Here is a 25,911-nt window from a genome sequence, read left to right as displayed (position 1 = left end):
TGACCGAGAGAGCCTCACGCTGGTATATGATCAATGTGTTTATGTTTCACCCAGAAGTAGATCACCTGTGTTGTGTTTTCCCCTGGCAGACCTGACTGTGACCCCAGAGGTAAAGAGGAGGAAAAGAGAGTGTGTGTTTGCTCCTACTGTTTTATCTGTTTGAGAACCACATGGGGGAGAAGAGTCAGTAAAAACCAACAGAAATGTCTTCACTTTGACCCACTTACTGTGAACCCTCATGAGCAAAAGGTAATGATGAGGGCTATGGTTACACATGGGGTCATGGTTATACATTGGTGAGGTGGACATTAAATTTAGCCTCATATTTGGTCTTAGAAGTTAACCGTCTACTTAAATTGAGATTGTTCTGTTATATACACTGTTGCTCATAAAGTTGGAATAAAATGTTTTTTACCTCTTCTCATGAAATGATTGTGACAATGTGATTTATTCTTGATAAATAAAGTGTATATCTTCTCAACTTTACTGATCAAACTCTTCCAAACATATCACAGTGAAACTTAAACCACAATTAATCTGCAAACTGTGTATTCAGGCTTTAACAAAATTGGGGGTATTGAACAATTATTCCAACTTCATGGGCAACAGTGTAGTTGACTAAATTTAGACTAATCTGCTAATCTGCTGAGGGGTGGTAAATGACTCCAAAAACTAAATGAATGTCCTCACAAAAATAGCAGAACAAAGCAGTGTGTGTTCATGCGTCTGTGTGTGGAGACCTTGAGCTTTCTGCCCTGGTGACAAACTGAGAGACAAACAGACGGGTGTCTGGTATCACTGAAACACTGGTTTTGCTGGAAACCCAACTGTATTGACTGATGACCACTGTGGTTTCATTTTGCGTAATGCCAAGTGTTGTGGAGGTTTGGGGAAAGTCTCACTTAAACAGATGACTTTTCCTCCAACTGAAGCAAACCAAAAGTCTGTTCTAAGCTTTGATGATGTTTTTCTTAATCATGCTTTTGTTAGTTATCATATATGTAGTTAAAGCACAAGACAATGGAATATATTGACACAAAATGGACTTTGATGATGTATAATAACTCAACCTTTTTACATCAGCATTTTACAGTGTGAAGAATCATTTCAAATGGTTTACAATAAAAATCCTGATGCTTAAAGCATGACTGTAACCTTTGGAAGAGAAAAGTTAAACATATTTTACTCTCAGGGATTTTTCCGTGACAATCCTACTTAACCAGTAGCCTAGCTCATGTTGGCTGATGTTGGCTCATGTTGCTGCTCAACCGACTCAGTTTTCTCACGTCAAAACTTGATAGTTTTTTATTTTAATGGTCCTTAATTTACAAATAATTTACAAGATGGAAAAGCTCTGTAATGTGGTGCTAATTGTAAAGAAAAAAGCCTAAACTAGTGTAGCCTGAAAAACCTGTTAGCCCGCGCGCTAAAGGTCAGCTGAACATGCATAAATATGAAATTAGTTGACAGGAATGTGTACAATTCAACACATATGGTAAATAAGGACTTTTGATAAGTAATGATAATATATTAAGTTCTGTTCTATTCTTGCTTTCCCCACATTGTGTTTTGTCGTCTACTGCAGTCCTGTTGTCTAAATGTCATTTGTTAGCCACAGTGGTCACTGTTCAGCAGAGGATACCAATCTTGTTTTAAATTAAACTGTAACTTTCATCCGTAGGGCAAATATCAATGACCTACTGAGACAAAAGAAAGGACAATGTAAGAAAAGATGGGGGGGGGCAGCTAATGTTTACAACAACACTGTATTTACTGTAAACTGTAGGAATTGTACTGTAGGTCACATGGCCCTGACAGCAGACACCTTAGTCATCTACACATGAGCTGATAATGGTTGTATGATAATAGTATCGATAATCAGCCAGAGGCATGTGACTGACATGTCCACCATCCAACTGGGCTCCTCTGATTTGGCACCGTGGGGTGGGACGAACACTAAACAATGACTGCTGGCAAGATGAGTGTGTCAACAACCTGTTGACGGAAAATACCCGAAGAATAAATATCCTTATTCCTTCCTGCACATGTGGTGTTGTGATTAATGGTTTTATACAAAGCCAGCAGGACTTCCTGGCAGTAGAAAGAAGAAAGAAGGGGGGGCTGTAAAAACAGCTATGCAGAGACTGTCGGTCAGATAAAATTAAACAGCAGATGCAGAAAAAAGACTGAGAAACACTCCCATTTCCCTTTCTGCTGCATATGGAAAGGTTACAGAGCCTGCCAGTGGGAATTAAATTCCTTTCGTCCTTGAACGTAGCTAAATGTCAAAAGGGAAAAAGATTAGAAACACTGAACTATGAAGTTATTTATAGCTATATCTAGAAGGGGAAACAGTTTTCCTTGACAATATGTAACCCACTGATTATGCCTCTGTAGCTCTGTCGGAATGTAAATGAGAGAAGGAAGGAGGAGAAAAAGATGAATGCAGTGATGTCAGTCCGTCCCACTCCTATTCAGTACAAATGCAGCCGAGCAGGGCTGAGCCTGCATACCACTGCTGCTGACGACTGACCTGATCCCACACACACACACACACACACACAAACACACACACACACTCTCACACACTCTCACGTCACACACACTCATCACACCACGCTCACAGAGGCGCTGGAACTCAGAGCAGCGCTGGGAGATGCTACCGGCTGGCAGCCACTGAGTGAGTCCACTTTCCCTCCCCTGTCCTCCTCGTTTCTTTCTCTGTCCGTCTGTCTTTGTTGTGATTGCCATTCTACGCCCCGTCTGAGTTCATTTATCTCTCACACTCTCCTCTGTCGCTGTGAAATGGCCAGTGTTTTCTCAGACTGAGAGACTTTTCAAACTTTTCTCTCAGTATGCCGTGCACATACCTTTCTCTCCTCTCCCCGCCTTTCTTTCTTTTCTCTGCATGTGAGCGGAGACAGCAGCAAATCCCGGACCTATTTGCATGTTGGCGCAGAGCCAGACGTGGATGCTTTGCCTTTATATTTGAATAACAGAGCCGAGTTGATCCGCTATATTCTCGTGTTGTCCTTGTGTGATTTCTGTTGTCGGAGGTGTCTGGGGATTGTTATTGTCTGTGATTCCACGTTAATGTCTTGATTTGAGGGATTCTTGTGTGCAGTTAATTAAAGGAGCTGTGCTGCAGGTATGCAGATTCTTTTATAGGAGCGAGCAATTGAGCACTTTGCCACTGAGTGGACCTGTTTGGTAGTAAAGCTTCAAGTCAGGTCCAGTTTTTTATGTGTGTTCCTCTTAATCACAGAGCGTCTAAAGGCTCTACAACTCCTACATTACCAAACAATGAATGAAAACATGTCCTCCTCCAGCAGTAGATAACAGATCCTCACATGGACAAGAGCATGGATCATAAAAGCCTCACTCGGGAAGCTATTGATAGAGACTTGGCTGCATTAAGTTGATGGATGAATGGATGCTGGTTCTCAGACTAATGTCTACATATTAAAAAAGAATGAATTGAAACTACAGCAAGCTCAGAGTTTGGCTTAGGTTTTACTTCTGAAATTAGGAGATTCAAAATGGTGAATTGAGAGCCCCACAACAGTTGGACATTTTGGGAAATACCCTTAATGGCCTTATTGCAAAGAGTCACTGGAGAATAGTGAAACCACTCTCATGTCTGTGCTTATATAATATATGATCACCTGTATGAAGTTACAGCCAGGCGGTGGGTAGCTAAGCTTAGCACAAGGACTGGAAACAGTCAACAAGATTTATTATCAAATTCATCATTTATCTTTTCATTCATTGTTTTTAATATGTTTCATACTGTTGCATTCAGGCCTGTATCAGCTGTTAGAGGCAGAAAATAACGCTCAGTTTAGGCTGAAACCATAAAATACCAAGTCAAGTGTGGGGTTTAGTGTAGTTCTACGGCTCCAAACCTGCCGCACCTGAAACTAAAGGACAAGTTAAACGGTCATAATTAACTGTAGTCAGTGGCTACTGCTGCACTGTAACATCAGACAGCCCTCAAGTGCACACATGAACCCAATTGGCTCTCGATTAGCGTCTCAGTGTTTCAAATCTTTCAAAAGTGTGTACAGGGCGGTGACTGCTTTAATACTGTGCACACACACACTCGAAGGCTGTTTTCTGGGATTCTAAGCTTGAGAACTTAATAAATGAGTTCTAACTGGGCCAGTGTGCTGATGTCTATCTGCATCACGTGTGTTGATAAGGTGCTAAAAACAGTCAAAGTACTGTTTGTGTGTGTGTGAGAGAAAGAAAGTGAGAGAGAGTTAATGCAAACGTTCAAGTGAACTATAGTTGTCTTTTGCTCTGTATCTGTCTGTTAAGCCCAGATAGCATGCACTCATTAACGCCCTGTGTGTGTGTGTGTGTGTGTGTGTGTGTTGACACTAAACCCTCCCCTGTTTGCCTGCCAGTATTTGAAAACACAGCGACATTTTTGCTGCCTACAGTATGCAGAGTAAACACTGCATGCACACACACCAACATGTACACACTACATTTGGCATTGTGGCATTGCATTATTTGCTTAGGGCCTATTGTGTTCTATCGTGTCCAGCCAGAACAGGATTGAACGGAGGGGAACAAAACAATACAGCAGATATAATCTCTCTCTCTCTCTCTCTCTCTCTCTCTCTCTCTCTCTCTCTCTCTCTCTCTCTCCCTCCCTCTCTCTCTCTCCCAACAACAACAGTAACCTTCAGAGGTCTGTGGATCCAAACACACGGTGCCCTCACCTCTACAGAGCCCAACACACTCCTTCTGCACGGAGGAAGTGCTCCTGTCAGAGGACACTACAGTGACCTCCAGCAGTCAAACTGCACCTGATCCCACACCCTTGAAAGAAAAGGGAACCTGACTCTGGAGCAGGAAAAAGGAGCGATCATACCTGACCCGAAACACGACCCACTGGACGGAGAGACAGAGGGGCGGACGGCCATCTCTAGCACCCAGGTGAAAGAAGCAGGATGCTGGCTAAAATCCTTGAGGACATGTGGGTGGAGCCCGAGGTGCTGGAGGCCCTCAGCGAGGAGCAGAAGAGGATCCTCTTCCTGAAGATGAGAGAGGAGCAGGTGCGCCGCTGGAGAGAGCGGGAGGAGAGGGAGGAGAGGGAAGGAAGAGACGACAACAGCACCGGGTCAAAGAAAGGTAGAGCGCCACACTGGTTTAATTGAACTGGTTAAACTGGTGGGAAGCACCAGTACACAGAAAACACATAGATCACATTCCATTACACAACAGTGACAGCATGATTTACAGCAAAGCAAAGGAGGAAACTGTTGACTAAAATTACAGATTGTAGCAGGAAGGAAGAAGGTTTCTGGGAAATGTAGGCTTTATTTTGAAAGTAACTGTCAAGTATGGCCTCATTCTTTTACAGTAAAGGGTGTCACAACTAATTTGACAATGACATACTGACAAAGTTATAATAAACTGCAGTGCATTTAGCCTTCTTAAACTATAGCCAGACATTTCTTCAACATGCAAATATTTAAGACAGTAATTAAATCTCTCACCTTTTTCTTTGCTTTCTTGCTGCTCTCATATGTATCCATTAAAAATATGGCTACACCCTGCAGATTAGCTTTACTATGAACTAAGTACAGACTGGAAACAGCTAGCTTAGCTCTGTCTGAGGCTAACAGTGTCCACCTACCAGCACCTCCAAAGTTAAATTATTGACATGTTTTACCTTGTTTCAGCAAGTTTCAGTCTTACAGGGGTTATTTGCCTGACTATTTCTCGGGTGGTAGCGGTGACTTCCTGGAGTCTGTGCTACAAAGCCAAGCTAGCAGTTTCCTGCTGTTTTCAGTATTTATGCTAAGCTAAGCTAACAAGCTGCAGGCTGTAGCTTCATATTTAATGTCCAGTGACCGCTCCAGATCTTCTCCTCTGACTCTCAGCAAGAAAATGACTAAATTTGTGCGTAAAAATGTTGAACTGTTTTAATCTTTGTTTTTTCAATTTCAATTCAATTCAATTCAATTCAATTTATTTATTTGTATAGCCCAATATCACAACAGAGTGTCTCATAGTGCTTTACAAAGTTCACTGAAATAAACAAGTGTAAGCGAACAAACAATCTAATAAAGAGTCCAGCAAGAGTCCAGTTTTTTCACGTGGTAGGCTTTTATTTGTGACTCCTGGCTTCTTTTAGTTCTCTATATGGGGAGTAAATATTGTGTTTTCTCCTGAGCAACCACTTTGGGAGCCAGGAACACACATACACATTCATTGTAGTTTATCAGGCATATTCAACCACTTTTCTAAGTAATTAATGTTGAGCAGAAACTCTGAGTGTACATGATACACGTGACACACAGGCTGTGTAGTAACACCCTCTCAGTTTACCAATCTGATTAATGTGTTTAAATTACACCCAGCGTAGCCTTTTCATTGCTCTGTCAGTAGCTCATGTGTCTATCTGCTCTACCTGTCTGTCTTACTCATTTCACCCACCCTTCATCAATTTATCTGGCTCACTGTGAGCCTACTCTGGTTCTGCTGCACAATGAGAGAGTGTGTGTGTGTGTGTGTGTGTGTGTGTGTGTGTGTGTGTGTGTGTGTGTGTGTGTGTGTGTGTGACCGACAGCCTCTATCACCACCAGACGAATTACTCTACGGCTCGAAAGCTGAATAAGATTGAGTAAGCCCTGTGGTTTGGGGCGTCGCCACACTTTAAAACACGTGTTAAGTTACCGTCTTTGTTTTCCCAATCTCTGCCATGTCACCTGAGAGGCGGCCGAGCTGTGTGTTGTCTGTGTTTGTATTACACAACACACAATCCACTTCAGCGTCTGTCATTCTTTGTCCACTGTGTTGTGGCTGGGAGAGACAATCATTGCAATCAGGCCTATAAACATTATACATACACCATTAAACTAGGAGTGAAGATTTTTAGTATAAGCTGCATTTGTAGTTCATTTGTTGGCGTGGCAGTCATAAAGACGTCCTGTAATGGGAACGTCGTGTGAGCATGAACCTAAATTATGAGCAGAAACAGACGTGCCTTTGTTAGCTGCTCTCTAAGACATCTGTCTGTACAGGAGGTGATTGTTTCTATGGACTGAGACAGTATATGTTTCATGGGTCTACTGTGTCTTTTAAAGGGTAAATTGCAATTGGCAGAAAACAAACTGCTGTACAGCTCTCTGAAGATTCAAAATTTCAAGCCACACCCCAATCAGTGATGTCATGGCAGGTGTCTCACTTTAATCAGGTTGTGAGCTGTCATGGAAAAGACCTGCAATCACACCCTGGGGAGCGTGGTTTATCTCTGTCCATGATGAGCTAACAAGTAGAAACACCTCATTTTCCAGGACGTAAATGTAAGGAGATAAAAGTGTGTTTGTATTATTACAGAATTTATTCATTTACAATCAGTCACAGATATTAAGAAAAATAAGTGGCTGCTGTTATTGGTATAATCAATTGTGAATTTAAATGAGAACAAACATTCTGCTCCTCAGTTCAGCCGATGCCGTGTGAAAAACGAAGCAAAATGTCGGCTGTTTTGGGTTAAAAACTTTAGAGGGAGTTCCTGTTAAACTGCCCCGGGTCAGTCTCATGCAGCCCTGCCTGCTCACAGTCAGGAATGAGGTCACTGTTATTTATTAGTGTCATTTCCTTTTGTAATAATGCCACATTATTTCAACACATTTTATCAATATTCTGCCATGAAAAATGTTTTTGCAGTGAGTGAATGAATTAACTCCAACAAAAAGATAGCAGAAAAGGCTGTAGGAGGACACAGAAATAAAGAAAAAAGAATAAAAGCGAGAGAACAAATGGGGATCAGAGTAACAGTGAGAGAGAAGTCCAGTGCTGTTGAGTGAGGTCTATAGCTCTGTACTTATAGGACAGCACCACCTTCTGGATACAAGCCAGAATAACAGTTTAAGAGACGACTGCCTTGCCAAGAGATACTACCTCTGAGATTAGACTATATCTGGGCCACACTTACCCATTTTGTTTTTTATCTTTTTCTTTCTTTTTCCTCCAGTTTACAATAAGCACGTGAGCTGGCTGCTCGGCCGGGACGGAGACGTGAGCGTCAGTGTGATCGGAGAGGTGGATGAGTTCAGGTCCTCCAAACTCCTGCAGAGCCTCATGAACAACAGGTAGACACACAAAATACAAAGAACCCCCTTAAAAGTGTCACCTAGTATCACTATACTGACCGATTTTAGCTTTCTGACATTCACACTAACATGATCAGGGCGTATAAAAGCAGGCTGATCAACAACAGTGCCCCTCTGCTGGTTGTTTTGTTGTTAGAAGTCAAGCTACCCATCACATGTTGGCAACTTTGGTTTCAGAGAAAATCTCATTCATGGGATTTAATTTAATAAATTTTTCCAGATGAGTTCGGTGGAAGCAACAGTTTCCTGAATGTGCTTACATTTTACATTTTACTCAGGTTATTAGGTCGTGGTTATTTTATTTTTAAGGTGACGTAAAGGTATTTTTCATAAGAGCCTCATTTGTTTGAGTGATGGATTGACTGACCAGTGCAACATGCTTCTAAACCAACACAGAGGAAGCTTTCTGCCACCATAATAAAGCTCTCAGTCCCTTCAACAAATGACATGACTATGATTGACTTTGATAAGGTAAACAGCGAATCAAAGAATTTCACTCAGCTGGCCGTCTCCTCGTCCCAATTGGATTATAGGAGTTATTTGCCATATGACTGACTGAAGGATTGATTCAAAGGTTGAGACGGCTGTCTGTGGGACTAAAAATGGATGTCTTTGTCTTCCAGAGTCCGCAGTGATGATATGAATGGCATCCAGACGGTGGACTTGCTGCCAGGAAGAGAGGCCCAGCAGCTCGGCTTTAAAGAAGACATCCAGCTGTCCCTCACAGATGTTAGCGTGAGTTTACGTGTTTGTATCTGGGTGTGAAGGTGGGAGGTTGAGATGAACAGCGTATCAGAGTCTTACCATAAAACTGTGTCCCACTTACACACAGGATGACCCAGCTTCATCAAATGGTCAGCTATCTGAGGAGGACTCTTGCAGCGCTGATGACGACCCGAAGGACAGCGACAGTGAATCAGGCGGCAGCTCGGACAACCACGGCGACTGGGCTCCTCTCTACAGGCCACATCTTAGTAGCCATGGCAACCAAGCCCAGCTGTCAGGCACAGAGATGGCCGGCCCACAAGACAGAGGTGACAAAACAAGAGAGGAGGGAAGAGGTGGGGGGAAACCTCATTTGTGTTTTTGTGACAAAGGTTTAAGTCTATAATACTCAGTTTCTGATTCTAATGAGGTACATGTGTAGGGAGAAATGCTACCACATTCTAAATATGTACCATTACAAGTAAAAGTCGTGCTAAAAAAAGTCCTTACATATCAAAAGAAAGAATAAAATAAACTAATCCTAAATCACAACAGCAGAAGTACAAAATAAGACATGAAAATTTAAAATAAAAGGTATTAAATAATATATACAGCAGTAATAGTGAGTAGTCTCTTTCATAGTGTTGTCATATATATTTTATTATTGGATTATTATCACTAAAGCATTAATCTTTAAACAGCATTTAGAGTTGTAGCTGTGGAGGTCAGTTGAACTGTGTCATTTACAACATTGCATCAGATTTTAGAAACTGATTGTGTTTTGTTTGTTAAATCGTTACCTCCTAACTAACTGATGATGATCGCTGTAGTGGGGGTACAACATTTCCCTGCAGTAGAGTGAGGGGAAAAAAAGAGTGGAAATACACAAGTAAAGTTTAAGAAGGTCAAACTTACATCATATGTGATTTGTCAGATAAACACCCTTCATGGGTGAAGGTTTTTAAGATAAATAAACCATTTAAAACTCTATTGGATTATCTGAACATTGCATTGTTACAAAACATTTTACTTCATTAATGAAAACGTATAATAGAATATTAATATATCATTCTATTATCATATTAGCATCATATTTCATGATATACGGCTTTCATGTAACAGCAATGTCATACAGAATGCAGATGACTTGTGCCATTCACAGAAAGCACATTAATACTGAAAGTTAGTTCTCTAAGTTAGTAGACGTGAAAGCTTCAGCTCGGAGGGAAGACTGATCCTGAATAAAACCTGTAGACACGACATTTCTCAGATTCTCTGAATTCACTTCATTGCTCTCTCCCCTTCTCAGAGACGGTGTGTTGTGAAGAGGAAAAGTCCAAACATGGAGGTCGCGTGGCACAGCTTAGGAAGGCATTCGCAGATGATCCTCACAGCACACAACCTGCCTACACCAAACCTCCCATACCTGCCAAACCTGCTCACCTACAGAAAAGAAGCACACCTTTGATCCATTAGGACTGAAGGTGTGTCCAGCCTGCTATGAGACGACACTGTGACCCCGGAGACGCAGAGCCTCATGCACTGACTGTAATGAGCCCTGTGCAGAAAATAATGGCTCAGTTACACACTGACGGACCAGACTGAGGCCACATGCACGTAAAGAATAAGGATTCTTACGTGGACCTGAAGGATGGACTGAAAAACACTTTGTTAGGCCTCGATTCAGGGACCGACCTACAGACAGAGAAACGTCTGGAAGGGTGGAGTGAGAGAAAGACTTGAAAGCTTATGAACTGTAGTCAACCTGAATGATGAAAACGCAGCAGCTTTGATGCTGCTGAGTTCAAACACACTCTCATAGTTTCTGTGACTGACGGGCAGTCGCAGAGAGAAATGTCCACAGACACACACACACACACACACACACACACACACACACACACACACACACACAGACAGACTACTGGCTGCAGGTGAGAAAACACTGTTCAGTGAGTGCTAATGAAGTTTTATTATTCAGATGTCATGAGCAGAGGTTATTGGGAGCTGAGACAATAATTTGATAAAAACCATATTCAGGTTCTGTGCTGTTCAAAGGGTTTAAACTATTTTAAATGGGGTCTGTGTAACACATTACTGTACTGTCTTTGCTTAAAGGTCCCATAATCTGCTCATTTTAAAGTTCATACTTGTGTGTGGAGGTCCTACTAGATCAGGTTTACTTGCTTTAATGCTTAAAAAACATGTATTCTTTCTCATACCAGACATGGCTGCTGCAGCTGTTTTCAGCCTCTGTCTGAACGCTCCGTTTTAGAAGAACAGAAACGATCTGTTGCTTTGCTCTCGCCTTTGACGTCTTCATGTTACAGGAAGCTGGAGTTAGTGAGGAAAAACAATAGAGGACAGTCAGATGGATTCAGGAGGTTTTTAGTCAGCCTGCTGAAGGTCTGGAGGAGGTCACATGATTAACAGATCCCCCTCTGACATCATAAGGGGAGCCAAATCTAAACGACGTGTTTTCACACACATTTACTGAAAGATGGAGCAGGAGAAAGACAGAGAGGACATTCCTTTCTTATAGTTTCTAGACACACCAGGGACACATATTTATCCTGAAAAAACATTAAAATTAGCATTCTGCATAATATGGGACCTTTAACGCCACAGACTTTCACCAGCATTGTCCAGCATATCTGCAACAATCACAATGATGCCGGGGCCTGACGATAAAATAAAAGGACTGAACTTATGCTAAATGATAAACAGATTGTATCTATCTAGTGCCTCTCTGTTGTGGGTGGATTCGAAAACATGTTTCAGTCCCTCGCATTCAGGAGCACTGAGTGAGTTCATAAAGGACACGTCAACATGCTGTAAGGAGGAAATCAAAGCACCGACTTTACAATTATTGGAGCTCTGGCACATGAGCTGCTGTGGCTCCGTATGTGCCTCCCGACGCTTTGATCGCCTCACAGACTGCTTTCTACATAAGGAGCGTTTGAATGAGTGATGTGGATATAATGATGTCACAACTACAACTATGATTTACCAAGATTGTAGGGAATCCCACCGTGCAGTGTTTGGACAGCCACACAGTTTTAATGATGTTAGCTGAGGTCAAATAGCTCACTCATATCTTAAAACTGAAGGTGTTTTCAGCCACTGGAACTAAAGAAGTGTGTCTCTGTTTATCTTTTGATTGTATACGTTGGTCCAGACTGAAATATCTTAACTAGTATTGGATGGATCATCCTGACATTTTGTCAAGACAGTCATTTTACACAGAGGTTGAATCAGATGTTTCCTCTAGCGCCACCATCTGGTCCAATACTTTGGTGTATGACCAGATACCTAATGAGGTTCCCAAAATAAGATGGGAAACATGGTAAATCAATGCTACCTGCTAAATAAATCAACACATTGTCATTGTCACTGTGAGCATGTTAGCATGCTGATGTTAGCATTTAGCTCAAAGCACCAATGTGCCCACGTACAGCGTCACAGAGCTGCTAGCATGGCTGTAGGGTTTCTAATGATCATTTAATTGACTTGTAAATTAATTCTTGACCTTTGAAATAGCAGTTTGCCAAAAAAAAAAATTCACATCACAAGGTCTACTTACCCTTTTTTTCCAGAGCTATCAGCCACAACTGCCACCGCTATCATGTGACTGGAAATCCATACTAGGTCACATGACAACAACTAAACCATCTCCATGACAATTGATACAACTGACACCAGAACATGTGGCCAAAAGCTGTGAAAAGTGCCTGAAGTGTATGACACTCAGATACACTAACCATTGTTTGCATTTTCAATCCTTGGCCATTTTAGGACCTTTTCGACTTTGATCTCATCTTCAGTTAGTGAAACACATGATCACTTGGTCGTGGTCAGGTGACAGACTTGGCTAAGCACGAAAAAGGGACACTTTTTGTCCCTCCTGACCCGCTACGTTTAGGATGACTCATCTGCTTTGTCATAAAATTTGAGGGACTGTGAATAAAAGCGGCTCCTGTGCTGGTGAGCCGACCAAGATCTGAACACCCTCTCACACTCCTACATCTCTGAGTCAGCACTTTAATCTTCCTGTTTCGTTTCAATTCGGGTGTCCTGGACTACAGACCCAAAAGAATGAAAAAGGTGTCTGTAGACAAATATTTACAGACTGTACTGTAGCTCCAAAGGGAAATGATATGCAAAGGACACAGAAAAAGAGTGTAATTTTTGTAAGAACCTGTGTTACCATTGTACATGTAAGCTTTTTTAAAGATTTGGAGTGTTCGAGCTATAGTTACTACCTAACTATTGGGTCATATATTCCCTTTACTTGGTCACTCATTCCCTGCTTAAACTCTGCTCATGCTCACACTTTGACTCTTTGTAATTTACCTTCTATATGAGTCTGTATTGTTTGTTTGCAAAATGAGTTTATATGTCTACGTTGGTGTGAAAAAGAACAAACTAATACAACTTAAAGACTGATCTGATCTCGTTTTTTGCATCTACCACAGCTGTGTACCTTCACATGGATATGGCATGCATTCAGTATGGGGTGTTGCTGACAGGACAAGACACACAGAGGGGATGGTGTTGTTGATGGTGGTCACTTACACAATGATTATCTATTCAGTGGGATGCATCAGAAAACAGCCCATTAGAGATCAAACAGAGAGCACAGAAAGCTGATTAGCATGTGGTTTAGACTGAGACAGCGGGCGAGACGCTTGGGGAGACAGAGCCAATGGGAGGCAGGTCACGGGAAGCAACACGTCAGAGTCAACTCAATAAACTTCTCCGCATTCCCTCACCGCCTCCACATCCTCGGCCTCTGTGTTCGTGCTTCTGTGTGTGTGTGAAGGGCGTGCGTGTGAGTGTGTGTGTGTGTGTGTGTCTGTCCACCCATATATTTTGAATCATGTGACTTGACACGAGCAGTCATGCACAGTGTGAAAAGCCCCGCTATATATAGTAGGACAGTGTTGGGTTTCCTAGCAAAGCATTGTAGGAGTGCGGTCATCTTTGTCCCATAAGAAAGTGCATGTCACTGACTCAATGTAATGTTTTCATCTACTGTAGGTGTTAAGAGTCTACTGGTGCCCCTGTTTGAAATGTGTAACAAGGACCCAAGAAGCACTGAAGTTTGAAGATTACAACAACAAGCATTAGATCCTGTGCGTCAGAGATCAATAAAACACATCTTAACTCCTTCTCTGAATGAAGTCACTGTAAAGAGACAAAATGAGTCAGTCAACAGCTCTTTACTTAATGTATGTAACACCTCAGTAATAGTCTCATTGGATTTGGCACTGAAGGCCAACGGCTTATTAATTTGTAACCTCAGTGTTGGTGAATATTAGTTTAAAACTGCTGGACTGACGATAAACAGTCTAAGGCGTTTAATCGTTAATTGGAGCATAACGAGTCAGGGACTGTGTATGTGGCTACCAAGTGTACAGAGTGGTCCTTCTCAAATGTGTTCAACATTCAACTTGTAAACATTAATAACATTTTGATAAGTTATGATAGTATATACTGGCAAAAGCATAAACCTTAATTATCTTGCTCATATTTCCAAATATTGAAATACGAATTACACAGCCTATGTTGTATCTACAATACACGCAGAAGGATAACACTCATTCTTTTGAAAATACATCATGTTTTATGTCTGATATGTACAAAAACGTTGCACCGTTTGGCCTTAACCAGTGTTTTATACAGAAAAGCCTACAGGTGACCAACCCTTAACCTTAACCAACGCAACTTTGCCTAATGACTAATAATTTAGTCCTACATTTTCCAAAGAGTAATAACCAACGGCGTTGTTGATACACAGTTGTCTTTCAAAATCCATGACTGCAGTTTGGAATACAGACTCTCCATTCAAAATCTATTGTCTAAATTATTAGACTATCAGGGTTGTTTTCTCCGGCTTGGTTTAACTCCTCCACAGACACAGAGGACATGCTCGGTTTCAGAGGCTGAAAACACATGACTAGTGAACTGACTGATCTGTGTGAAATTGTTGGAGTTCCCCTATAAAACCCAAGAATCTCGACTAAAACTGAAGAAAAACGAAAGTAGCAACAGTTTTGGACCAATCAGATGACATGTTATGATAACATGTGTATATATATCTACAAACCAGTATAAAATCTGCCATGTTAGCATTGTGGCTGTATTGGTGACAATGTCTGCTGGCCCCACACTTTGGTCCAGACTGGAATATCTCAGCAACTGATAGTTAGACCGTCTCACTATTGGTTCAGACATTCATGTTCCCCTCAGGATGAATTGTAATCACTCAGGTGATACCATAAGTGCTTAACAGCAAATGTTAGCATGCTAAGATAGTAAGCATAAGATGGTGATCATGGTAAACATTATACCAGCGCATTAGCATTGTGAGCATGTTAGCATGTAGCTCAAAGCATCACTGTGTCTAAGTACAGCCTCAAAGCATCATCAGTCATGTTTACTTAAGACAAAACCGTTACACACAGAGATGTATAACTACTATATTAAAGCTGTTCTCTGTAGTCTCAATAGCATTGTGAATCTGGATAAATCATCATTCCAGCTGTTTTTTGGGATATTTTTGAGAATATGAGGCAAATTGGTAGTGTATGTCATTTGTAACTGATTACATTCATTAATAGTTTAGGAAATACTATAAAAATGTAAGTTAAAGACTTAGTGTAAGGTACATCATAGCTCTGGTCATGATGTGCTGCTCTGTTTAATAGGTGGGAATCATGCAAATTAAGCTTTGCAAGCAAATTCTAGCTCAGTGCTAAACGGCAACAATCAATTCCACGTCATGAGATGGTGTGAAAAGAAGCCATGGTGAAATATCACTGCAGGCAGACTTTATCTCCACGCTTTTCCTGACTTCCTGGAAAAGCCGTGCCTTTTTTTGAAATCAGCAGCAAGCTAAAGATTAACAGAATTTTGTGCACACATTACCTTCGAAACTAACGCCAAGCCAAACCGCCCAAGGGTCAAAACGGCAGAATGGTTTGAGCGCTAATTTTCTTTTACACCACATTTAATGGATATGTTTGAGTTTAGAATGATAGCAACCCTTTAAAGTCCCTTTGATTTCACAAGACTGAAATATGTGAAATACTCATTTAATTTGAAATGATTTTAATGGTCGTTGCTCCTGTTTTTCATAGGTTACTTAAGACCAAAGGAGAAGTAAATGGTCTATTCTGAATCCACCTTTAACAGCTTTAAGGGTCAAAGGTCAAGAGTCCCCTTTGACCCCGGTGTCACCAAAATATAACCTGAGGGATATGCAGCCTGAGCTTTTCAAGGATGTTAGAAAGCATTGTGTTCCTGTTTGGGAGTAACATGTTTTCCTTGTGTATGAGAGTGAACACAAATGGATAACAGAGGCGTAATGAGGAGTGATCTCAGAAAGATGCTGTTCCTGCAAAGCTGTTACACATTTTCTAACACTGGGGATACAGCCAATGGGGGAAGAAGAAAAAAAAAATCACAATGAGACACAGTGTCTCCAAGCAGACGCAGTGGCCAAAATTTCAAAGGTCTGGCTCGTGAGTGAGGGTCCGCCCAGCTCCAGTGCAGGTTGCCTTGGGCTGGCAGGTTGTTCTGCTGCAGTGTGTGTGTGTGAGGAGTTTTTCTCCAGAGTGGGCAGGGCCGCTGGTGCTAACATATGTAAGCTCCACAGGGGTCTGTGACGGCACACACCGGCTATCTGGACAATGCATCCGTCATTAACCCCCATCTCCCTGCGTCTCTGTCTCACTGCATTTCATTCGGCCTCCATCACTCCGCTCGCCCTCGGATCTCACACTCATCTCTCCTTCTCTCTTTGTCTGGCCCACGTTATCTTCATCCCCTGCTGTCCATCTCCCCGTCCTCCTCCCTGCGTATCTCTCTCTTTCCCTTTTCTCTCCCCCTGTGGCCTGCTTTTCATCTCTCCCAGTTTCACCCAGTCTTTCTTACCCCCTTTACACCCCCCCCCCTCTCTCCTCCCTTCTCCCTCTCTGCCCTTCACCACGTCCCCCCCTCTTCACCCTCTCCCTAGATCCGCTTTCCACCCCCACCACCTCCCCCACTCCCCTAACTCTCTCTCAACCCTCCCCCCTCCTCCTCTTCTCTGTCCTCCGTTCAATCCCTCCTCCTGCCCCCCCCCCCCCTCCTCCTCCCTTTCTCTCCTGCCATCTTGCAGGCCAGTGGAGCCAGACTGCAGGCGTTCAGGGAGTCACTGGACCTGCTGGGCAGCGGGTGACACAGATTTCCGGTGTGTGTGTGTGTGTGTGTGTGTGGGTGTGTGTGTGTGTATGTGTGTGCATGCGTGACGAGAACAGGGAGGGGGGATTAAGCTCCAAATCACTAGAAAGGCACCGAAGAGAGGGGAGGAGGAGAAAAAAAGCTGCAGATCCAAGAATTTGAAATTCCCCCTTTGTCTGGGAGATGAAGAAACACTAGACTGTGGACTTTAACTAAAAGACTGTGTGTTTCTCATTCAGTGGGAACGTTGCACTAGCATGATGTTGGAGCTCACTGCTTTTCTCCATGAGTTGGCAGTGTCCTGCGTTGGCTGGCGTGCTGCGCTTTCTCTCTCCCTCTCTCCCTGCCTGACAAGCACGCACACACACACACACACACACACAACCCCCACACCCCCACAGATGCACACACACACACACACACACACACACACACACACACAGACACACACACGCAGTCCCTCTGCGATCCCCCTGACTGAAGGCACACAGGAAGTGCAGCCGTGGCCCAATTATAGCGTGACACCTCGGGCCGGCCGTTGCCATGGTTACGTCTTCCCTGCGGTCCCCTGGAGTGTGGCGCCGAGGAAGAAGGTCTTATCACATCAGCCATCGTTACGGCAACAAGCAAAAACCCACCCTGTAGCCTCAGTCCAGCTGGCTGTGTATTTTGTTTATAATGTGTGTGTATGAGTGTGTGGATGTGAATGATCTATACTTGTGAGTAAAAAGGGAAATTTCATTAGTGTGTGAACAGAAGAGAAGGTGTTTGTGATTGTGTGTGCATGTCAGGTGAGGTGTGTTCGAGTGCATGTACTGGACTTGCCAAGGCAGTGTGTAGGTGTGTTAGTGTGTGTGTGTCTGTGGGGTTGCGATAAGGCTTTCAGCCACACCATTAGGTGACTCATAATCCACACACACACACACACACACACACGAACACACACGTGTGCATGTGTACAACCAGAAACACAGTGGCTAACAAACACATACACCCAAATCAGTATGAACACTCACACATACACAGATGTAGTATAAACCCAGCCTGTAGACAAATGCACATGGCCAATTTCTTTTATTTCAAAAGGGCAAACAGAGCTATACAGTACAAGTTGCACATGAAATAATTTAGCCTAGGCTGAACTCATTCATCTCTTACTGATGCAGTGACGGCAGAACAACAGAAACAAAACTCCCCATTAGAAACAAAACATTTGGCTCCTTTTTTTATGTTGAAACACAATACATCCAAACTGGAAAGGGATGTAAAAAAAGACATAATGTTTTCCAGATATTTACAGTCTATTTACAGCATTTTTGTCATCATCTAAATATTGACACACATTGGTATCCTTCTTTCTCTCCTCTCCAATTCACTGATTGTCAAAAGAAAGGATGGGAACGAGTGTGGACATTCTTAAACGGAGCTGCAGCTCCTCACTAAACACAAGATCTGAGGATCTTTGAACCACGGTCCGAGCACGTTATCATGGTGTCCTGTGAGTTTTTATTCAACTGCAGCTCCACAACAATCATCCAACCAGGATCCTCTGACAAATGCTGTCGACACATACATTACTATCCGTCCAAGGCGCCATTGCTTCTCTCCTGTGCCAGACCCAAAGTAAAGTCGGAGCCCCTTAGATCAAACCCAGACACTCTGCTCTCAAACCCAGGACCTCCTGGCTTCCTCTTCAGCTCCTCACACTTCCTGTATTTACAGATCTGGTGTCCCCTCTTGCGATTGCGGCAGCTGCTGCACTGTTCGCAGTTTGTCTGACGCCGACAAGGTACGCACTCGCCGCACCTCTTCCTCTTCCTTCTCCCTCCGCTGCCCCCGCCCAGGGAGCCTGGAGAGTAGCCCTCTGCCACCAGCCCCTCGATACCCTCAGCTCCCATGGCCGCGCTCCTCCAGTGGCCTCCCCCCATCTGGAAGCCAGCCAGGGGGAATAGAGCGGGGCTGAAGGGGAACCAGGCACCCAGAAAGGGTTGGAAGTCAGTGCCACATCCAGAGGAGTCCTCTTCCTCCTCCTCAGGCCCAGATCCACCTCCCTCCCCATCCCCCTTCCCTCCCTTTGCCTCCGCAGCCTCCCTTTTAGCCGGCTGGCTGCTCTGTGCACCCAGGCCGGCCTGCTCTGTGGTGGTGGGGGTCAGAGCCAGCAGCCCCGCGCGCATCAGCAGCTCTGCGGCGTGGGCCAGGTGGAGCCCGCTGGGTGACTCCCACATGTCGGGCCAGGAGGGGGCCCGGCGAGGCTTAGTGTGTGCAGGCTGGGCGGCCCGCTGCTGGGCCGGGGAGGGCTGGATCAGGCCTTTGACGTCCACGGCCGGAGAAGGGGTGGAGATGTAATGGGAGAGGCTGTAGGGGTGGTTGGAGCGCTTAAGGCTGGGTCTCAGTGGCTCATTTGGGATTTTAGCGCTGCTGTGGGCCTGATCTGGGGAGGAAGGGCCAGCGATGTCTACGGCGGTGGACATAGCAGTGCTGTTTGTGGGGGTAACTGTCCTTGTGTCTATGTGTGTGTGTGCGTGTGTGTGTGTATATGTGTGTGGGAGGAGAGGTGAGGGAGAAGGGGATTGAAGCCGATGCGGGGTTGACAACCGTCCTGCTGTTACTTCAGCCAAAATGGCAAGCCTTGGCCTGTGTCCCTATTCCCATTCTCTGCAGCAGCCTCAGAGTCCTGGAAAGCTAGAAATGAATAGGGGATGAAGAGAGGAAGGTTAAGAATAGAAATGTTGGAGAGATGAATACAGAAAGAGAGTAAACAGAGGAGATGAGCCTGGAAGATAGTGTTTGGTGGCTCAGACAGTGGCACTGAACACTGTCAGAGATCAGAGTGTGAAGAATCTGTGATTAAATAGAAATATAACATATATGTACAAAGGTGTAGAAATAAGCCCGTTTGAACAGGGATGAACAGACCCGTGTAGCAGACAGTGCATGCCTTGCCAGTGATTTCCGCATACAGGAGGCAGTATCCCTTTAAGAATTTCACGGTATATCAATGCAATCAATAACAGAGCGACAACAATATGCAAAGATATGCGCATATGCGCAGGTCAAATGTGGAGCGCGCTTTTCAAATACATTTTGACGACTGCTGTTATGTGTGCCAGCCATAGCTTAAGCTCAGCAGAGGAAGACTATATAGAGGACCGTAAAAAAACAAGCTGTCTTTTGTCTGGTATCGACGACGAGGAGCGAGGTGCGCAACGATGCGGTTGCTGTGGATAAAAAAAGCCCAGGCTATATTCCGTGTCCACATTTGTAGAAAAACTACTCGGGTTATTAAAAACGGGACTAATTCATTGTTACGGGACAAGTGTGTAAACCTTTTATTGGGTCGATCGGGAAACCTGATCGATAATTTGACCGTAATTAAGGTTACCTAAGAAGACGGTGCTCGACCGACGCCACGGCGAGCTGACCACAGTCCGAGTGGTCGCTGCGACACGGCGCTGCGCGCAGGAAAAGGCGACATAACAAAAAGGGCGAAATTCAACAGGAAGTATCGGTGAAATGTGTCCCCTTACCTTCTAAATGCGGCCCAAACTCTCCTGTCAAAAATATGATGAAGTCATGAACTAATGGCGTGGTGATTGTAGTGTATATGGACGGCGGAGCTGCCGATTCCTCCTCCACCTCTCCGTCCCGGAGGGTCTGCAAACACTCTGCACGGAATTTGGGGGCGTCGCTCAAAATGCGAAGTGGACTCTGCAGCCTAGACCGTGGTCAGAGCGACCCCGGAACATCCACAGGCACAGGCCGACGTCCACGGACAGCTGTCAGCGTGAACACCACAGGACGGGGACATAAAGGGCTCACCAACATCACCTAACGTCCCTGTGTTATAACACATTAACAGCAACACCAACAACTGCGGAGAGAAAATGTATGTAAACATCCTCAGGTGCATTCATGACCTCTCCACTGAGGAACACACGCGCCATTAAATCTTCATTATACATTATTTATTCCAGCAGACTGATATTAACGCCGTCCTGCGCCAGTTCATTCATAATTCCTGTTGTCTCAGTGAGAGCGGGTCTGTAAACATGTGTTAACAAAACATGAGGTTTACAGTGAGGAGACATCAAATCAGCCCTCTGTCACCGATGATTAACCTCATTAACCTCACATTACCTGCTCGGTACACAGCAGCAGACTGGTGATGGGACTAGAGGTGCATTTAATGTGAATATATATGATTGATGTGTTTTTAATTAACATCATTATGATTCAAATGTGACACATTTTTCTAAATTTTCCATTTCTGTCTGCAGCCCCTCAACGAAGGAAGAATAGACCCGAAACCTCTCACCGGGGTGAGGGGATGGAAAAAGTTGACATGAGAAATTATTCATTTTATGCACACCGGAAGTGCCATATACATACACGTGCGCTACTGTGACTCCATGTAACTCTTCCATGTAACATATCGTAAACACAGTTAGAAAATAAAAGCATTTAAAAACAGCAATTAAACAAATAATTTCAAAATAAAACCACAGAAAGAGGAGACTTGGAGCCAATGAGCAGTCAGACTCTGTTAGCCTGTTTAGCATGGCTAGCTGCATTAGCCTACATGCTAATGGTCGTGTAGGTGTAAGGCTGACTGTTTTCCTCCCAGCTCAGATGCTGTCCTCTCTGCTGAGCCGCCTGGTAAAGGTGACTCCTCACGCCGAGTCCACTCCACCTCTTGTGAGAGTCCTCCGTTGCATCTGGCACGCAGCCAGTTACCTCGTGCGTGCGTATGTGTGTGTGTGCGTGCGTGCGTGTGTCACTATGGGAGCAGGGGCCCACCGTATTCGCGTGCACGGTCTGGCCCGGACTATCCGTGTAAACACAGCGTCTTCTAGTGGTCACCACAAATACTGCCACTTCTTAAAATGGCCACTGGAGCTGGTGGACACTGCAGCACGGCAGCCCCCCCCACCACCACCACCACCCCCCCTCTTCACCTCCAGCCAAGGCCTCACACACACACACACACACACAGGTCCCACTGCAGTCACCACACAGGGCTGTTTACTCATTATCCCTGTCCACTGTTAATCCATAAACACACTGCTCTGCTCGGCTGCTAACAGAGGTGAAGTGCATTTGATCCTGTGGCTAAGAACACAAACAGACGCAGAGTTTGGCCTCTGGCCCTGCAGCGAGAAACGCCTCTTGAAAATAAATAGGTGAGGGCTACAGATCAGATCACTCAACAAAGTTTTATTCACAATATACAGAGCAATGAATCAAGTCTCACACACATACAGACACACATACACACACACAGCAGCCAGTAGAAAATAAATCTAATGAAAAAGCAAAATATTTCCTGTATGAGTAGTTTTTACCGTTGAACACTTTACAGATTTAAGACAAGTTTCCTCACAGCAGACAATAACTGGTTTAAAACAGCAGATAGCGTTTTAGAACTTCAAAGGATTGGAGATTATTCATTACTGACGGTAAACTTTTATTTCCTTAGATTAAGCAGCTCTTTGTGCGAAAACATAAACCATGAAACATTCATATGGTTTGTGTGTGTTCAGACTCTGGGTCGTAGATCTACATATAAGGCCTTTGCTGAAATCTAATGAAATACCGGACTGGCCGAGGCAAAGAGCTGCCAGTTCATCACGTTTCATTCACCTGCTCCACGACTGGAGGAGTCGGGAAGGAAGGGGACAAAGGTGACACCAGACGTGAAGGTACGACGCCCGCACGGTGACATGTTTCACTTCACCAAGCAGCTCCGAATGTGGCTGTGCAGTCACGGTACCTCCATGTCTGATTGTGCTGATTGTCAAAGTCCCTTCCTTATCGCTCCTCGGATGCCCTCTGATTTCAAAGTGCTGTCAGTTAATGGAGGAGCACTGTGGAATGCAGGACATCAAAATTCATCGAGATTTTCTGTTCTGAGCTACGAAGAATATCCACTGTTTGGTTTTAACAGTGACTGTAACCATCTGCGTGTCGCCGCAGGGATGGTGACAAATGATTGGACAGACTGGGGGGGCCGGGTGCGTAGAAGACATGGAAGGGCGGCGCTCTCTGATTGGCTGGCTTAAGCATCCTTCTTTTTGATGATGAGCGGTCCAACGTTGTCCCCGGTTTCATCGTTGTGTTTGGCGTGGGCTCCGTCGCAGTAAGGGAACTGCAGGGCGAACGCACAGTGGTAGAGAAAAACAAAAATCGCTCTTATCAGCTTTCAGCCCTTTGTACCTGATTCCAGTCAACAGTTAGCCAATCATGACTCATTCTCCCTGCAGTCAACAGAAAGCTACGACACTGAAACAGCAGTACATACACATTTGATCGGCCTTTGAGTTAGCTATATCAACTATGCAGACTAAACGTGTTAAAACTTAGATTTTTATGTGCTTTATTCGATGTCCATGAGGGAAATTGTGGATCTTGTTTATGCAAAGGAGTTCTCTCCCTCGTGGAGGACTTCAAGTACAGCTTGAAGCTTTAAGTTCAAGTTCAGCAAGAGGTCTATCATTTTAAAATGTAACGTCTACACAAGATGACAGCTGCACACTTGGTTACACCAACTACAAGTCAGCATCACCAGGCATTACTGGCTTAGACTTGCTTTCACTCAAACACAAAACTGAAGTGGAACTATGAATGCCTGTGAAGCAGGTCTGACCTTCTTTGACTTCCAGCAGCGACAGTACACAGCCTTGGTGCCGATGTCCTCCATGTCGAAGCTGTGGACCACTTTGGGACTATCTTTACTGACTGATGTGTTCACCTGGCCCTTTTTACAGCTTCGCCCGCTCAGGTAATGGCTGACTAGGAAACCTCCAACGGCTGCAACCACTGCGACCGGCACCGCGACCACCAGATGCTCTGGAGAGAGAGAGAGAGTCACAGTCACGGTGGCCATACAGACACAGAAAAGTCATTTTGCTAAAACCATACATCTGTCTCTTTGTCTCTCACGGCCCAATTAAAAGCATTTCACTTCATTCTCGCTGCCAAACTCCCCTCAACAGCAGCATTACACGGTGCAGGTGTGCATAATAAACTGGCCACTGAGTGACTTGCATGGCTTTGAAAGGCAGCACCGCTTGAATGGAAGGTTTTAATCACTAAGCCAATGTAAAACAGCTTTGCAATGCTGCATCGCCAGAGGCAGGGTGTCTAATGAACAGGGCCTGGCTGCAGGACACAGGAAACCTTTGAAAATCTGAGGTATGTGCGTGGGATTTGTGAAACTGCCCGTTTTTACAAGGCACCGGTGAGGATTATCCAGGTCCACTGAGCATCACATGATGTGGAGTTTAAGACAAGAGGAACAGAGGCTGTCAGTCTGCATCAGCAGCTTCACTGATTAGCTGCTTGGCTAGAGAGGCCATGATGCATCAATGTGCTCCAAACAAACCTTCTCTGAGTGACTGCTTCAAGTTGGAAGTGTTTGTGTGTCCAGCACTGCAGACTGGCAGCTTAGCTAGCAACATGGCTGTTAGCCAGCAAACTTGACATTGCAGTGAATAAGTTAAGTAGCTGTAGAACTGAAATTATTTTATCATTTAAAGGTCTGTGCGTTAGAATCTCCTAGAATTGCTCTCCTACAAGCAACTTCACAGATACAACGATAGCTGTTACTTGGCCTGGGTGATGTGGGGTCACAGACATGGTCAGTTTACGTTGAGCGGCAAACGAAAACACTCGTGTAATGCTAGCACAACATCAGCTAGCTGTAACACTTTACCTTTTGAAAGCTTGAACCCCGAGCTGGGTAACGCGGGCATCGGAGGCATTGGCATAGCGGGTAAACTCGGGGTTGTCATGTTTTCCCTGGACGGTGTGTTGTTTGCGGTCCGGCGAACAACAGCAAGGTCAACCAGGGAGTCTTATCTGAACACTGTCTGTCTGCTCCAGGAGGGCCGTGATCGGCCGGCGACGTCACTGTGCAGCAGCCAATTAGCTCTGAGGAGGGAGAGTGACGTTCTGCCAGAGCAAGAGAACAAACCACGAACTGCCAGAACACTTCCGGGTTCGCTTTGGTGCAGTATGAAGGCGGAACTCCAACGATAACCTCAGGTTCAAAGGGTTTCAGTTCAGCCTTCACGAAGATGTCGTGTCGGGAAATCGATTATACGGTCTTTTAGATTGTACAATTGAGTTCTTGATCCCCGGACCAGTAGTTTCTCAAGGTAAACGTGTTCCATGATCCACCTATTGGCTTGTTTTGGGGCTTTCAACCATATTTCACTCTCCATCAGCGAATAGTACTGCGCGTATGGTAGTGCATATCAAACGAGCAAACCCTGAGCGATAATTAAAAAGGGAGGCATCTAAAACGTTGCATGCTCCTTTATGTCACATTTAAAAATAACGAAACGAATAAGTGATGCTCTAACTTCTGCATGTAACAGCTATCATCGGCATCAACAGCTATCTTGCCTGATATTTATTAATGGACTAGCTAAATTACATAATGTAATATGGCTCACGACAGTTGATACCAAAGATTTCCACTGCGGGAGAATCATCTTGATGACTGCGATCTTTGGTGAGTCCCATTTCCCCTTCGAAAAGTTACTTCTGCTGAACCAAGTAAACATCTTACAAACATGTCCTGGATTAATTCTGATTAAGTTATTTTGACAGGCAGCAGTGTCCCTCTTCAGCAACCAATTGTTTATGTATGTACACAGAAACATCCCATGTTGAAATGTACTGCACTCATTTGCTTTACATAAATGCACCACCAGAGGGCAAAGTGACCTAGCATCATTAAAAATATAGAATTATTACTTTGTAATTCTAAGTGCAATTAATGAAGGTAAGGCTTCTATGAATAACAGATTAATCCAGTGAAATTGCATTACTTTTTTTTAAA

The 25,911-nt window shown here is 44.1% G+C and overlaps 3 protein-coding genes across 4 annotated transcripts; 1 reads left to right on the top strand and 2 right to left on the bottom strand.

Moving 5' to 3' along the window:
- The first annotated feature begins 2,531 nt into the window (after window positions 1–2,531).
- Window positions 2,532–13,266, top strand: LOC139207593 (SH2 domain-containing protein 4A). Of its 2 annotated transcripts, none has more exons than XM_070837333.1 (6): window positions 2,532–2,680; window positions 4,700–5,142; window positions 7,997–8,114; window positions 8,759–8,870; window positions 8,968–9,169; window positions 10,150–13,266. In XM_070837333.1, the coding sequence occupies exons 2-6, from the start codon at window positions 4,962–4,964 to the stop codon at window positions 10,314–10,316; spliced, it is 780 nt and encodes a 259-aa protein (XP_070693434.1). In that variant the 5' UTR covers window positions 2,532–2,680; window positions 4,700–4,961; the 3' UTR covers window positions 10,317–13,266. The 2 variants fall into 2 exon arrangements, with proteins under 2 accessions (XP_070693434.1, XP_070693433.1); XM_070837332.1 differs by having other exon boundaries at window positions 4,688–5,142.
- A 4,869-nt stretch (window positions 13,267–18,135) lies between these two features.
- cxxc5b (CXXC finger protein 5b) lies at window positions 18,136–20,826 on the bottom strand. The gene is made up of 2 exons (XM_070836843.1): window positions 20,594–20,826; window positions 18,136–19,748 (listed from the first exon to the last, which is right to left on the bottom strand). Exon 2 carries the CDS (start codon window positions 19,535–19,537, stop codon window positions 18,644–18,646), a length of 894 nt encoding a protein of 297 aa, XP_070692944.1. The 5' UTR covers window positions 19,538–19,748; window positions 20,594–20,826; the 3' UTR covers window positions 18,136–18,643.
- A 1,434-nt stretch (window positions 20,827–22,260) lies between these two features.
- Window positions 22,261–24,951, bottom strand: LOC139207150 (CDGSH iron-sulfur domain-containing protein 1). The gene is made up of 3 exons (XM_070836791.1): window positions 24,778–24,951; window positions 23,710–23,912; window positions 22,261–23,211 (listed from the first exon to the last, which is right to left on the bottom strand). The coding sequence occupies exons 1-3, from the start codon at window positions 24,854–24,856 to the stop codon at window positions 23,122–23,124; spliced, it is 372 nt and encodes a 123-aa protein (XP_070692892.1). The 5' UTR covers window positions 24,857–24,951; the 3' UTR covers window positions 22,261–23,121.
- Between the last annotated feature and the right edge of the window lie 960 nt (window positions 24,952–25,911).

The sequence above is a fragment of the Pempheris klunzingeri genome, chromosome 9, assembly GCF_042242105.1.
Source record: "Pempheris klunzingeri isolate RE-2024b chromosome 9, fPemKlu1.hap1, whole genome shotgun sequence".
Classification (NCBI taxonomy): domain Eukaryota; kingdom Metazoa; phylum Chordata; class Actinopteri; order Acropomatiformes; family Pempheridae; genus Pempheris; species Pempheris klunzingeri.
This window is presented reverse-complemented; position numbering and strand designations above follow the sequence as displayed.